General features: G+C 40.9%; 1 protein-coding gene across 1 annotated transcript in view; it reads right to left on the minus strand.

The window, feature by feature from the left end:
- Window positions 1-12,611, minus strand: part of CRYBG3 (crystallin beta-gamma domain containing 3) — a 60,641-nt gene extending 48,030 nt beyond the window's left edge. Inside the window, exons 1-3 of the mRNA XM_069944933.1 lie at window positions 11,622-12,611; window positions 9,238-9,285; window positions 3,123-3,238 (exon numbers count right to left, since the gene is read on the minus strand). Of these exons, the coding sequence (XP_069801034.1) occupies window positions 3,123-3,238; window positions 9,238-9,285; window positions 11,622-12,611 (1,154 nt within the window). The remainder of the gene's footprint in view (window positions 1-3,122; window positions 3,239-9,237; window positions 9,286-11,621) is intronic.
- Window positions 12,612-15,713: the final 3,102 nt, after the last annotated feature.

Below are 15,713 nucleotides of genomic sequence, written 5' to 3' on the forward strand. Positions count from 1 at the left end.
TTATTGAGTATCGAAATCCGAAAGCTGGTATCGGTATCGAACTCAAAATTTTGGTATCGTGACATCCCTAACCAGGAGTGGACTAAAAACACAAAAAGGCTATGTTAACACAGTTGAAATTGAGTGGATGGTCGCCATTTAATGGCAAATAATGGTCCTTACTTTGAAACAATGGCCGTTGTTTTGAAATAACGGCTATTATCTGCCATTAAATGACGGCCTTCCACTCAATTTTAACAGTGTAGGAACATAGCCTTTTTGTGTTTTCAATCCATTTCTGGTTTTGGTTGCAAAATACTGAGCAAAAATAATGTGTGGGAACATAGCCTTAAAGGGAAACTATCAGCAGGTTAGAAAAATCTTATCAGTGGGCATGGGGGCGCTGAGGAGGAAGGTATGTTTCTTACCTTCATCCTTGGCACCGTTCAGATGCTGTTAGATGTTAAATCTTCTGCATGGTAAGCTGTTAGGAGCACCAATCCAGCCCACCCCTCCAGTGATAATCATTAGAAGGAGCAGTGGTAATCTGCCCACCCAAAATTATCAATAAAGGCAGAGGGCTGGATTGGTGCTTGGGGGCAGTAACCCCTCCCCCAGTGCTCCTAACAGCTTACTAGCCAACGGAAATCTCAGCAAACAGCACAGGAACGGCGAAAAGGATGAAATTAACAGACAAACCTTCATCATCAGCTCCCCCAGCCCACTAAGAAGCTATCAGCTGGTTAAAGAAGAAGTCCAGCGAAAATTTTTATTAAAGTATTGTATTGCTCCCCAAAAGTTATACAAATCCCCAATATACACTTATTACGGGAAATGCACATAAAGTGCTTTTTTACCTGCACTTACTACTGCATCAAGGCTTCACTTCCTGGATAACATGGTGATGTCACTTCCTGGATAACATGGTGATGTCACTTCCTGGATAACATGGTGATGTATCTTCCTGGATAACATGGTGATGTCACTTCCTGGATAACATGGTGATGTCACGTCCTGCATAACATGGTGATGTCACTTCCTGGATAACATGTTGATGTCATTTCCTGGATAACATGGTGATGTCACGACCCAACTCCCAGAGCTGTGCAGGCTGTGGCTGCTGGAGAGGATGATGGCAGAGGGATGCTCAGTGTCCCTCCAGTGCCCTGTGTCCCTCAGTGTCCCCCTGCCATCATCCTCTCCAGCAGCCACAGCCCGCACAGCTCTGGGAGTCGGGGCGTGACATCACTATTTTATCCAGGAAGTGACATCACCATTTTATCCAGGAAGTGACATCACCATGTTACCCAGAAAGTGAAGCCTTGATGCAGTAGTAAGTGCAGGGGAAAAAAGCACTTTATGAGAATTTCCCGTAATAAGTGTATATTGGGGATTTGTATAACTTTTGGGGAGCAATATAATACTTCTCCTTTAAATTTTTCTAACCTGCTGATAGTTCCCCTTTAAGCCTGTGCTGGCACTGTATATAGCAGTATTTGCACACTGCATGGAATTGTATTAATAGGTTGAAAGAAAAATGACAATATACAGCACATAACAGTATATTTCCCGGATTACACCAGTAGTTTACAGTGGCTTAAGGAGCTGAATTTATGACCCGTATTTGTATTTTCTTTGTACAGGCGGACAGACAGTCTGTCTTCGCACATATCTCCCCATTTCTCGCTCCATTTTCTAAGCGGTTATTCTTCTCTCTTTTGTAAACACAGCCAGAACTGAAAATAAGCAATTTCCTCTCGAACGCAAAGCCATAAATTCCCTAGAATACTTGCATGTAATAAACACATTCCAGACAATATGAGAAAAAGATGGAGTGGTCACCCAATAGCCCCGCTATATATACCAAGTACAGTAAGGGGCATCTCAAGGGAGAACGTCCGATATTTCACACATGACATCCACCTATTGCACCAGGTAGATGACTTCATATTTCAGGAGCCGTCAGCTTTGAATTTCAGAAATGGTTTGTTACCATGGCAACTGATAATGCTAAATATGACCATGACGCTCACAATGGAATTATTCTTATTATAGGACTAAATGAGTGCATGAATATACCAGTATAGTAAGGTTATGCTACATCAGTAAAATACTGGTGCGTGTTACTACCAGAAAGGGACCTTAATTTATTTATATATTGAGTAGTGCCTTGTCCGTTCTTGTATTTTACTACTAGAAATGAGTGAATTTACAGAAAATTTGTGCTCACGAAAACCCTGAACACTCAGCATTTAAAGCCAGTTGGCTGGAGAAGATGAATGCAGCCCTAGAGTTGCCTGCAGCTAACAGGAATCAGATGCCAAGCGTTCGGGGTTTCACGAATACAAGCTAGCTGTAAATTTGTTACTACATTCATCTGCAAGATATAAAGAGCAAGGGGGAGATTTATCAAACATGGTGTAAAGTAAAACTGGCTCAGTTGCCCCTAGCAACCAATCAGATTCCACCTTTCATTTTCCAAAGAGTCTGTGAGGAATGAAAGGTGGAATCTGATTGGTTGCTAGGGGCAACTGAGCCAGTTTCACTTTACACCATGTTTGATAAATCTCCCCCTAAGTGTCTGATAGTGGGGGATGCAAGCACCGAGACCTCCTGCATTCTCGAGAAGGGGACTTCTAAATGGAGCAGAATTGCACACAATCACTGCTTCATTCATTGACCATGGGAGTGCTGAAGAAAACCCAGGACAGTACACCAGTCATCCACTAAATTTCAACAGTATGTGAACATAGCCTTTCTGTGTTTTCAATCCACTCTTTGTTTTGGTTGAAAAATACTGAGCAAAAAAATTGTGTGAACATAACCTAAGGCCCACATCCCAATTCACCATTACATACAATAGTAAGTGCGGCCGGAGCTGCACTTTCCATTGTGCGCACGGTCGGGGTTCAATGAATAGCGGCCGCACAAAATGGACATGTCAGTTTTTATTGCGGCTGCTTGCAATCCCAGCCAGAGCATATACTATGTGTGTACACTCTGGCCAGGATTGCATTGCTTGCAGCATAATGTAAATTATCAATCACGGCCGTTGTTGCAACTACAAGACAGTAGCAGATTAATGTGGTCTGTGTATAGACATTATAGAAACAGTTCCAGTAATAACAATGTTTTGTACTTACCATCCCCTGATGACCCGAATGTTTACTCCATTAGGAAACACCCAAGATGTTGCATCCAGAATGTCGGTTTTAAGCTCAATCTCGTTCGCTTGATCAATTACGTCGGAAAGGATCACCTGCATTTGGTAAAGGACACATAAATGAAATAACGCATGACTTGCATTCTAACCGTCATTTACAGTTTTCTATACGACTTTGTAAGAATGTTATCCGTTTTCCGTCATTAATGTGGTTTATTACCTATCCATTTAATAGGTGATAAATGCTATATTGGTGGGGGTCTCACCAACAGGAGCCCCACCGATAATCAGAACGAGAGACACTTGTCCATCGATTTCCCAAGCTTTAAGGCTGCTGGCAGAAAGAGTTTGAACAGAGTGGCGCTCAAGCACCCGCCATGCTGCTACATTCCAGGTGTATAGCACAGACGGGAGAAGACATGCCATCGGGGGACATTCAGGCTTCCTCTATAGAGGCAGCAGGAGACATCATCTACAACATTTTGGGTATTCAACATTCCAACATTATAAACTGGTTTCATATTAGTACTCAAAAGTTTAAGACTCAGCACTCTCACAGACCTTACAGAATTCTTATAGGTGGTGGTGAATGCTCTATATTAGGAAAAAAAAAATTATATATATATATATATATATATATATATATATATAATCAGCTGCATAACGCAATCTGCCAATAGCGACCATTAAATTCTTAAACAAACCAACAACTAGGGAAGTAAATACTGATGACTATGGAAGGGGAATTTGGTTAAAAGTCTTTGGGGGAGATTTATCAAAGGGTGTAAAATTTAGACTGGTGCAAACTACCCACAGCAACCAATCACAGCTCAGCTTTAGGCAGTGCTAAAAGGAAAGAGGAACTGTGATTGGTTGCTGTGGGCAGTTTGCACCAGTCTAAATTTTACACCCTTTGATAAATCTTCCCCTTTGAGTTCAACTGGTAGACAGCTGTATAGATACGGCTTGACAGTACAGTAGGGATCTTGGGTGGGTAACGTGGGTCTGTAGTAATGGCCATCTATCTTAGTGGGAATTTAATAAAGTGGCTTTTAAAGAGTCACTGTCGTGATTTTTTTTTTGCAGAGGCGATTTTAAGAAACTTTGTAAATGGGTTAATTAGCCGAAAAATGAATTTTTATCATGAAAAAGCAGTTTGAAGCTCTCCCCACTGTCTTCATTGTTCTCCTATGGAGAGCTAAAAATACCAAAACAGGACAGCAAAGAGTTAATCTACAAATACATCACCCTCTATCTCCTCTGACAGTCACCACTGACCTCTGAGCTCTGATTACAGCTGTCACCCAGCTCCATGCCTCGAATCCTGTGTTCTCAGCTCTCTGCTGTCGGCTAACTCCCTCCTCCCTCCTCCCCCCTCCCCTCTCTATAGAACAGACAGGTTGTGTCTGATGCAACAAGTCACAATTTCCTGATTTTTTGCAGTGGATGGAAAAGAGGAGGGAGGGGGGGACCCGGGAAAAGGCTTTTTAAATGCAGATAATGACATATTTGGCTAATAAACCCAATTACAAAGTTAAAATAGCCTGGACTATTAATTTCTGCAAAAAAAATAAAAAATTTGACAGTGACTCTAAAGATAAAAAAAAATTCCCCTCTGACAATAAGCCAATGAATCCAACTTCCTGGAGAAGAAGACATGGATACAGCCATAGGCCCAAACTCTGAATGCACCAGTCTCACCTTATCGACTTGGACTCTTGTGCATCTTTAGACTGCCCAGTCCAAATTTTGACTATTTAGAGGTGGCTTACTTTCGGTGCACGTCATCACATTTAAACTTAGTCCCGTTTCCAATAAGCCCTACCCACTTTCCAGTAAAGAGCACCTCTTTATCAGGCAAGGCACAAAAGTGTCTAAAACTCATAGAAAAATGTGGTTGATGTCATGTTTTGTGTGCGTGTGTGTGTGCGTGTGGGTGGTGGTGGGGGGGGCATTGTAAAATGTATCCAACTTGCTGAAAGCCCTCTTGTAGGGAATCCAGGCAGTAAATATCATTTTCTGCAGAACCATCACAGGAGAATTTAAAGGGAACCAATTACCTCCCTGATGGAGAATGAACTGGCCCCAGTACCTCAAAGCTGCCATGCGCAGCTCTGCAACGCTGTGCCTGGCAGTCTCAAGCGGGGCTGCAATTTAAAAGAACTCAGTAACTAGACAGTGGGGCAGAGCCACAGCCGCTTCCTCCGTCCTCTTCCCAGACACTCACAATTCATTGTCAGCCAGAGTGCAGGGAACCTAATGCAAAGGCCAGCGCTCAGGCTGCAAATCAAACATGAGTGGCAGAGAGGAGGGCAGAGGCAGCATGAGTACTGGCTCCACCCTCATGCCTAATTATTGGGAGCCGGGACTGAGCATTTAGCATGTACTTACTGCTCTGCCGAAGACTTATGGGAACACCGTAAGAAAGCTGTTTGATTGATTGATTCCCTTTAAGCATTAAGCAGTGTACATTCAAATCAATGTGTTGTCTGCATTGTCCAGGACAAGACCTCCACAGTCTGATCAAGGACCCCCCCCCATTAAATATTCACTACCAGGTTATATAAAACAGTGTTTTCTATACTGGACAAGCCCTTTAATGAGAATCTATCCTTGGTAATATAATTCAGGAAGCATTCCGAGTCGCCCCCCCATCCCTTCCTTGTTAATATAATTCAGGAAGCATTCCGGGTCGCCCCTCCATCCCTTCCTAGTTAATATAATTCAGGAAGCATTCCAGCTCGCCCCTCCATCGCTTCCTTATTAATACAATTCAGGAAACATTCCCGGTCGCCCCTCCATCCCTTCCTTGGTAATATAATTCAGGAAACATTCCAGCTCGCCCCTCCATCCCTTCCTTGTTAATATAATTCAGGAAGCATTCCAGCTCACCCTCCATCCCTTCCTAGTTAATATAATTCAGCAAACATTCCCGGTCGCCCCTCCATCCCTTCCTATTTAATATAATTTAGGAAGCATTCCAGCTCACCCCTCCATCCCTTCCTAGTTAATATAATTCAGGAAGCATTTCAAGTCGCCCCTCCATCGCCTCCTTGTTAATATAATTCAGGAAACATTCCAGGTCGCCCCTCCATCTCTTATTAGTTAATATAATTCAGGAAGCATTCCAGCTCGCCCCTCCATCCCTTCCTAGTTAATATAATTCAGGAAACATTCCCCGTCGCCCCTCCATCCCTTCCTTGGTAATATAATTCAGGAAGCATTCCAGCTCGCCCCTCCATCGCTTCCTTGTTAATATAATTCAGGAAACATTCCCGGTCACCCCCCCATCCTTTCCTTGGTAATATAATTCAGGAAGCATTCCAGGTCACCCCTCCATCCTTTCCTAGTTAATATAATTCAGGAAGCATTCCCGGTCGCCCCTCCATCCCTTCCTTGTGTGCTGGATACAGATAAATCAGTCTGGAATCAATTAAGATTATTTATTAGCAGCCGGTGGCACATTAGTACAGCTCCTTTGTAGTTTACTAATAAAATGTTAATTTGGCATGTTGTGTTAAGATCACAGAGGCGACTTCTTGAACCTTTAGATGAGCTTCACTTGTTTTGCAAAGTAATTTGTTGATGATGAGCGTTTAACAGAACAAGTTAATTATGTTGGTGCTTTGTAATGAACCTCTAGCGCCCCTGACACTGAAAAAGCCGCCATTAGTATGCAGCCTGCCCGGAACCAAACAGTAAGCTTTTAAATTAGTTAAAGGCAAATTCGAGGGGAAAAAAAAAGTCAATCAATAATGTAAGATTAGGTAAATGAGGACGCTTCAGAGGCATGATGTATTAGTCTGCTTTACTTCTACTAATGGGCAATACTAACTACTGTGCCCGCAGGATCCTTCTGCCAGTCACGGTAATGTATAAGCTCCCTGCGTTCTGCCCTGTGGATGCCGCGCTCATTCATTTCTTATGATGTATAAAAGTTATATATACAAATGACAGCTGTTGAAATCCTAATAAAATGGACAGTATTGTAAGGTATCTGATACATACTTGATAACGTTGTTGCACATTTGCACACATGTAACCAATGACAGGCTGCCTAAGAAGAGACAGAAAAGGCTGACGGAAGCTGGAGGGCCATACTACTTCTTGTTCCTCCATGCTCGCAGTCAATAAGGGTCTCAGCACCTGGACCGTCAACAATATAATATGCCTCGGTAACATCAGAAGATGTATCCTTATTTTAGAGGCAGTGTTAGGGCTGCATCCATCTTCTGCAGATCCTGACAGTCAAATACTGAGTGTTTGGGGTTTAGCAAACCTAAACTTCTGATGGAGAAGGATCTGGGATATTGTCATGTGTATAACGGGCCTGGACTCTCGGGACAGGGATATAATATTACCGCTTTATAAAGCTTTGGTGCGGCCTCATCTGGAGTATGCTGTCCAGTTTTGGAACCCGATTCATAAAAAGGATGTTCTAGAGCTGGAGAGGGTACAAAGACGGGCAACTAAACTAATAAGGGGAATGGAGCATCTTAGTTATGAGGAGAAAATAATAGAATTACATTTGTTTAGTCTCAAGAAGAGACGTATAAGGGGAGATATGATTAATTTATATAATTAATATATAAGTATACAAGAAATATGGGGAATAGATGTTTCAGGTAAAACCCCCTCAAAGAACAAGAGGGCACTGCCTCCGCCTGGAGAAAAAAAGGCTCAATATCCGGAGGCGACAAGTCTTCTTTACCATGAGAACTGTGAATCTGTGGAACAGTCTATCACAGGATCTGGTCTCAGCAACAACAGTAGAGGGCTTCAAAACAGGGAGAGACAAGGTCTAAGACCAAAATAACATTAATGCATATGTATAGAATATATCATCATCCATCCCCTCCTTGGTTGAACTTGATGGACCTGTGTCTTTTTTCAAGCATACTAACTATATAACTATGAACTTACTAAGGTTTTGGTCATCACTAGTTAAAGGGGTACTCCAGCAAAAATCTTTTTCTTTCAAATTAACCGGTGTCAGAAAGTTATATACATTTGTAATTTAATTCTATTTAAAAAATCTCAATTCTTCCCATACTTATTAGCTGCTGAATGTCCTGCATGAAATGTTGTTTGATTTTCATTCAGACACTGTGCTCTCTGCTGACATCTATGTCAGAGACAAAAACTCTCTAGAGCAGCAGCAAATCCCCAAAGAAAATCTCTCCTGCTCTGGGCAGTTCCTGTCTTGGACAGAGGTAGCAGCAGAGAGCGCAGTGTTTGAATGAAAATAAAACAACATTTTATGCAGGACATACAGCAACTATTAAGTATTGGAAGAATTAAGATTTTTTTAATAGAAGTAAATTCATATCTATATAACTTTCTGACACCTGTTTATTTGAAAGAAAAAGATTTTCGCTGGATAACCCCTTTAATGGTTCCTCTGTAATACTTGGGTCATTATTGTGCACTGCTGACTACTGCTCACTTATACAGACACATAAGAAACTCATTTCTCAGGAGTCGAACAACAACAATAAGAAGTACATGTGTGTTTAACTAAAAAACCTTTCCATTACTTGAAAGAGCCCTTCAAAGAAATGGTAAATGTTAGTGCCGCTTGCTCTTTTAAGTGGTTGGTCAGTGTTGTGCAACTTTCTTTTCATGTTCAACACAAACATGTAATAAAAGTGATGCCCGCTGCTACCCAGAGCCCAGAAACACTACTTTAATTACAAGTCCATGACAAATCACATAGAAATGACGTCTAGGGTACAAATCTCTTTCCTGCAGCAACAAGCTTTGTATGAATTAGGACATTAAAGGGGTTTCATTATTATTACAACGATTATATTTTTAACATTTGTTTAATAAAGTTATAGAACTTTGTAATATAATATACATGGACTTTATACTGTCACCAATGGCTGCGTTGAAAACTGCAGGGCTGCTGAAGCCCTGGTCACAACGCGGTTAGATATAACAAGCTCTCCTGTATAAGCCATATAACAAAATTTTAAACTTTTGGGACCTATTCTATTAGGGTACACAAAAAAGGACAGGTACTCTTTAAATTCTGTTATATTTGTTCTGACCATCTAAGATCGATAACAAGAATAGAACAACGTACGACGTACCTTTCCTGGCCTCGGGTTGAACTTCAAAGAGTCTGAATCAGCTGGATCCTGAAATCACAAAAGAAATAAAGTGTTTACTAGAAAATTAATTAGTTCTTGGATACAAAAATAGACGCAGAAATGAACATCCAGTATACAACTATATTAAAGCGGTTATCCAGACACAGCCCCACTTAAAGGGGTTATCCAGCTCTACAAAAACATGGCCACTTTCTTCCAGAGACAGCATGACTCCTGTCTCCAGTTCAGGTGTGGTTTGCAATTCAGCGCCATTCACATCAATGGAAATGAGTTACAAAACCCCACCCAAACTGGAGACAAGAGAGGGGCTGTCTCTGGAAGAAAGTGGCCATTTTTGTGTAGCGCTGGATAACCCCTTTAAGGACCCAGAATTCAGGTGTAGTTGATGTGATTTTTATAAAACCATATATCACAGTTTTTTCTTGTGTTTAAGGTGCGGTTTCTCCCCCTGTTTTAACCAGCTTTTATTTTATCCTGTTATTTTAGTGTACACTGACAATTTGAGAGACAGGCCTAAGGCCAGGGCTACAATGGAACTTTCTGTAGCGTTAAAAGATTAATTTTAACTATTGAGTGACAGCTATTGTCTACAAGGTTGCACATGGTTCTTGGACTGCTGCTGTAGCTGCTAAAATTAATCTTATAGTGCTAGAAAAAACATGGATACAACCATAGGGCGGCAAGCAACTTCTCCAGAAAGAGAGAGTCAAATTCTTAGCATTCGGGTGTGGATGAACCCAAACGTTCTGCAAATTCGCTCTTAACCCTATTTTCTTCTGAACAGCCCTGCAGTCCTTTATGTCGCAGCTATTTTAAAAGACCTCGGGCACATTTGTCAATGTGCGCTTTTTTTTTGCACAGCACCAATTTTAAATTTCCATGGTTTTGCACCGCTGGATTTATCAAGAGGCGCACACCTAAAAACCCAGCATAGTGAAAGCTGCTGTGTAGCAGGAAAAAAATCTACGCCAGCCCAGATTTCCAGCACGTCTTTGGCCTATTCTGTACGAAAATGTTGATAAATTTTGCAATGCCGTGCCCCCTTCCCTGCCCCCTCTTTACCCATATGATGAAGACTTGAAAAAAAAAGTGCACAATTTTTGTGAATGGGAACCTTGTGCAAGGCACAGACCTTGATAAATGTGCCCTATCATGCTCATTTTACTAGCCAATGCATTGTAGATAACAGCATTTTGTTAATTATTTTTTGTGTAACTAAATGGAAGCAAAAGGATTCAAAACTGCCTTCTATTCCTTTACATCAGCAAGCATAAAACAATTTCTCCTGGTGCAAAAGCCCTTTTGTTCATAGGGAAAAAAGCTGGTGCCAAAAAGGTGTCTGGCAGTGGCTTCTCAGCCCTTATTCCAAACACATGAACACTTGGTTGAGTCAGGCAGTACCCAAGCCCCCCACTGCATCTGGCGCAGGCTGAACCAATGGGGAGTTAGGTATGGGACCCTAAAGACTGTATCTGTGCTGTCCTCATGTATTAATACTAATACTAAATGTATTCCTCCACAGGGGTCAGGAGAGAAGCATGGAGATCTAGTAGCTGTAATGCTAAGACCAATCTATATACAGATTTTAATCCTTGTTGGACAGCATAGGCAGGCACTAGAGGTGGTAGCCGCATACAGTGTCCTGACAAATGGGGCAGAGGATTAACACTCTCATAGTCCTTCTCTACTCCTGTCAGTGCCGATACTTGTTTTAGGAGTCTACTCCTTGCCCTTAAACCTGTGTGAGACCAGGAAGCTAAATAGAGAGAGAGAGGCTAAATTGAGAGAGGCCTCCCCTGATTTCTAGGCCCGATCAAAGTTGTGACCCTTGCGACTGCTATAACTACACCACGGTAGCAACTCTAACACTATGTAAAGAATGAATATTCTTATGCTTTTGTTTTCCTTACAGATACATACAATGACCTTAAAGGAGAAGTCCAGCCAATCCAATTTTTCGCAAGTTCTGGGGAGGGGGGAGGATAAAATAACATGCTCTTAGCTCTCCCGCATACCGCCACTCTGGTCCCCAGCTGTTCCCTGGTCTGAGTGGGGACCCAGGTCGTGATGTGTGAGGTCCGCTCAGCCAGTCAGCAGCAGTAGTGGGGTCCCGCCTCGGCTATTGACTGGCTGAACGGACCTCACACAACACGACCTGGGTCCCCTCGCTCACACCAAGAAGCGGTCAGGGACCTGGGGAACAGAGCAGCGGTATGCGGAGGAGATAAGAGTATGTTATTTCTTTTATCCTCCCCCTCCCCAGCACTTGGAAAAAAAATGGGTAATACGCATATTACTATCTATATAGGTTGAGATTTAACACAACCTTTAACATTCCAGGTAAAAGAAACACTATTTCTTACCATATCAAGTTCTGCTGTTTTCTTCGGTTCTTCCTGAGGGCTTCCTTTAGCCTCTGCATTGGATACGTTCTTTCGAGCAGAATGTAAATACTGGTAGAGGACACTATTAGAAGACATGTGTGACTTGTCATCTAGAGCAGACCTTTGAATGGGCAGTACAGGTTCTATAGAAAGTGAATTGACAGCAGCTGTACTTGGAGGAGGATTAGGGCTCTGATCTGGATTGGATGTAGCCACAGATAATTCATTGGTAACAGATGGAACAGGACCGATTTCTGTGCTGGGTTTTGTCCCATAGATATTAGAATGTGACTTCAAATTAAGAAGAAAAGACTGTCGGCCTGTACCTGGGTTAGGTTTATCTGCCAATGACTTTGTTATGAACAATCCAGACCTTTTCCCTAAAGGGGATTTATCATCTTCTAGAATTGACGGTACATCAATGCTTGGCTTCGAAGGGAAGGTGATCTCTTTGAGTTCCCCTGATCCCTCCTTATTAACCTTGTCATTGCCAACAAATACTTCACTATCCAGAGACAAGAATCTTTCTTCTGGGGAAGTCTCTTCCAAGTCAGCCTCCTTTAAGCGATCTGACACAGACTGCAACAAAGATAAGATTGACGTATGGTCATGACCACTGTTGCTTGCCGATGCTCCTTCATTATTATATCTTGGTGATCCACAGTTGGATAAGGTGTCCTCACAAGCACTATCATCTTCGTATATCGGTGACAGAGAGAAAGGATAAATCCTGACACGTCTTGACTGCACAGAGAGAAAGGAATCATTGCCAGAGGCCTGTTCACTGCTATTATCCTTTTCCTCATCTGTTGACTCATCATCGCTTTCGTTTATTTCAACATATCGGCTACTATATACTGAAAAGTGTAATAAGTCCAAGAACTCGGAACTGTTGCTGCTTTCTTCACATGTATTATTATAAATGATGTCTTCCATTGACCCCTCAGTCCCAAGAGATACAGATTCCATTTGTGCGGCACAATCACTGTCTTTGAACATAAAATCTTCATTGGTATAACTTTCTATTGTTAAGTTGTCTATATCGGCTTCATCTGAGCCTCTAGAAAGGCTGAGATGTCCTTCGTCTTCCATCTTTGTTAAGAAACTGTTTTCTATAGACCTTTCGGTTCCATTTTCACTCGTGTCTTGTGTGATTAATGAACCTGACTCATTTAAAGGCTTGGGTCCTACTGCCTGTATAGGCTCACCATTCTGAGATGCTCCAGTTGTTGTTACGGGAAGAACATTAGAATTTATTTCACGAAAAGGAAGATGGACTACATTGTCGTAACCCGATAGAGAAACAAGAAGGTTTGAGTTTGTTGCATCTTCCGCTATGTCCACAGGTAAACCATTAATATCACTTGGTGGTGTTTGCTCTGTGGCTTTGTTTATGGTTATATCTTTAGTTAGGACATTCGGAATAATATCAGAAACCACAAGCTGTTTCGAAGAAGATATAACATCATTTACTATGCCTACCGCCACGGACATGATAAGATCTGTGTCACCAATGAGGATATGGTCAGAAGGTTTCCCTGGATTCTCCACTAGTACCTCGGCAGGATGGTCCTCTAGATTTCTATGGTTCTCGCTTAGATTCTCTTTCCTGCGTTTTATATCCGTTAGGGTGTTGTTATTAACGGACATTATATCGATATGTTGAAGTTCATCAATTGCCGAATGCAACACGCTGAAAATAATCTCATTGGCTTTATGCTCAAACAATTCATTAGATGACTCAGAATGTTTTTTGTCTGGTAACGTAATTTTGGCCGTTGTAGAACATGAAGAGATCATTTCACTTGTGTCAGTAACATCATGAAGTAATGATGAATGTAACAGTAAATCACTTAACTTTTCTCTGTGATTCATTTTTGAGTCTAATTCTGAATGTGATTCGCCAAGTTCCTTCAGTGACTCACTAGACAAGGCCTCATTTGCAGATTCAGGTTTATGTGCCTGGAGGGTTCCATTCACAATGTTGTCATCGGTGTTGACATTCATATTGTTATTTTTCAAATTTTCTATTAGCACATCTGGTGATTTATTTAATATTTTTGGCGATTTATTTTCGATCACCTTATATCGTGGAGTATTGCCATTATTGTCACTATTGGATGAATTAATAACAATTTTTACGGGCACATCAATTTTCTTTTTCGATGAAGGCAACTCACCAGTTTCCAAATAACAAACTTTCTGATGTTTTTCACACTTTTTCACAGTCAGATGTTCCCCCTTATCTTTGGATAACTGTTCTAACACTTTTGGACCACTGTTTCTAACAAAGTCCTTATCATCTTCAACACAATGGAAAACCTGGAATGTATCTTCTTGTTCTGTACTGGTAGGTGACAAATTTGGTATGCACACAACTTCTTTTGAAAAGGTTGGGCTTTCAAGTTTAGCTACAGATATGATATCGGAACATAAAACATAGGGTGAGATTTTGACTTCTTCAATGTTCACTGTTTTCACAGAGACCTTAGCAACATAAACATCTGCATTCAAGTTGATAGATTTATCTGGAGTCGAAATGTTACTGGAAACATTACTGGACGAATTAGATGTACATTCATCTACTGCTTCTTCTTGTGGTTCTTTATTTTGAGGTTCTGGCACATTCTGTACATTGATGCTACTGTCAGGTTTTGGCACTAAAGCCTCTTCACTTTTTTGGTCAACTTCAAGTGGTTCAGGAACATTTTTAATAAGTATTTCAGACGGAAGGGTCTTAAATATTATGTGTTCATCTGGTGTATAAGCTTGTGAGGACACAATGCCCGAATCATTTGGACTATCAAACTGAACTTCACTGCAATCAGCATATGATGAAGAGCTAGATACTGTAGGTGAAGAGGGAGAGCGACACTCAATGCCATTATCAAATGAAATATTCCTGGAAGTTACAGCTTTGTGATCCTGGAGCGATAAAATGTCATCCAAGCAGCTTTGTGGTCCACTAAGGTTATTAAGATTATCATAAAAAAGAGCAGACTTTGTGTTTTGTTCCTTTATTGCTCCATCAGGTTTGTCAACATGAACATTATTTTCTTTGACCAACGCATTACTTTGGTTGGACTCCATTATCCCCTCGCCCGTATCAAGTTCAGAGACTTTGGGTGCTAAAGAGTCACTGCTAATTTCAGGAACAAGAATCTTGGAATTTGGCTTTAGACGTAAATTGACTTTTGATGGTTCTTTGACTTCTGTTTGTACACCTTCTGATACATTTGACACAATGTATATATTTGGTTTCTGCTTTTCTATCATCTTTGAAATTATTTCTGACTTTATCAGAGGTTCCTCTGAACTTTTCTTTAACTGGGAAGTCACATTAATATTTGAATGTGCCATTTTTTCTTCTTTTTGTGGATCATGTTCTAGAATAATGTTAGCATTTGTCTGGAAGGGTTCTAAATTTCCAATTAGTTTCAGATCTTTAGAAGTTCTGGACATTTCGCTCAGTTGTAGATCTAAATCCAGGATGTCTTTTGTCTGGGATAAGAATTTTTCTAATAGTGTATTGTTCAACTCTTTCGACTGGAAAAATACCTTGGCATTTGGCTGTTGTTCAGTCTTTAGTAATTCTTCACCGTTTTGTAAATTATTTTCTAGAATAACGTTAGCATTTGTCTGTAAATGTTCTAGATTTCCAATTTGACTTAGATCTTTAGAAGCTCTGGAAGTCTCACTTAGTTGTAGATCGAAATCTGGACTGTCTTTTGACTCTAATAAGGATTTTTCTGAAAGAGTATTGTTCAACTCTTTCAACTGGAAGGATACTTTGATATCTGTCAGTTGTTCAGTCTTTAGCGATTCATCATTTTGTGCATTACTTTCTGGAATAATGTTTGCATTTTCCTGTGGATGTTCTAGATTCTCAACTTCTTTCAGATCTTTAAAAGTTCTGGAAATCTCACTCAGTTGTAGATCTAAATCCGGGATGTCTTTTGACTCTGAGTTTTTTTCATAAAGTGTATTGTTCAACTCTTTCAACTGGAAGGATACTTTGTTATCTGGCTGCTGCTTATTTTTTAGCAATTCATCATTTTGCAGTTCCTTTTC

Source organism: Dendropsophus ebraccatus, chromosome 11, assembly GCF_027789765.1.
Source record: "Dendropsophus ebraccatus isolate aDenEbr1 chromosome 11, aDenEbr1.pat, whole genome shotgun sequence".
Taxonomy (NCBI): domain Eukaryota; kingdom Metazoa; phylum Chordata; class Amphibia; order Anura; family Hylidae; genus Dendropsophus; species Dendropsophus ebraccatus.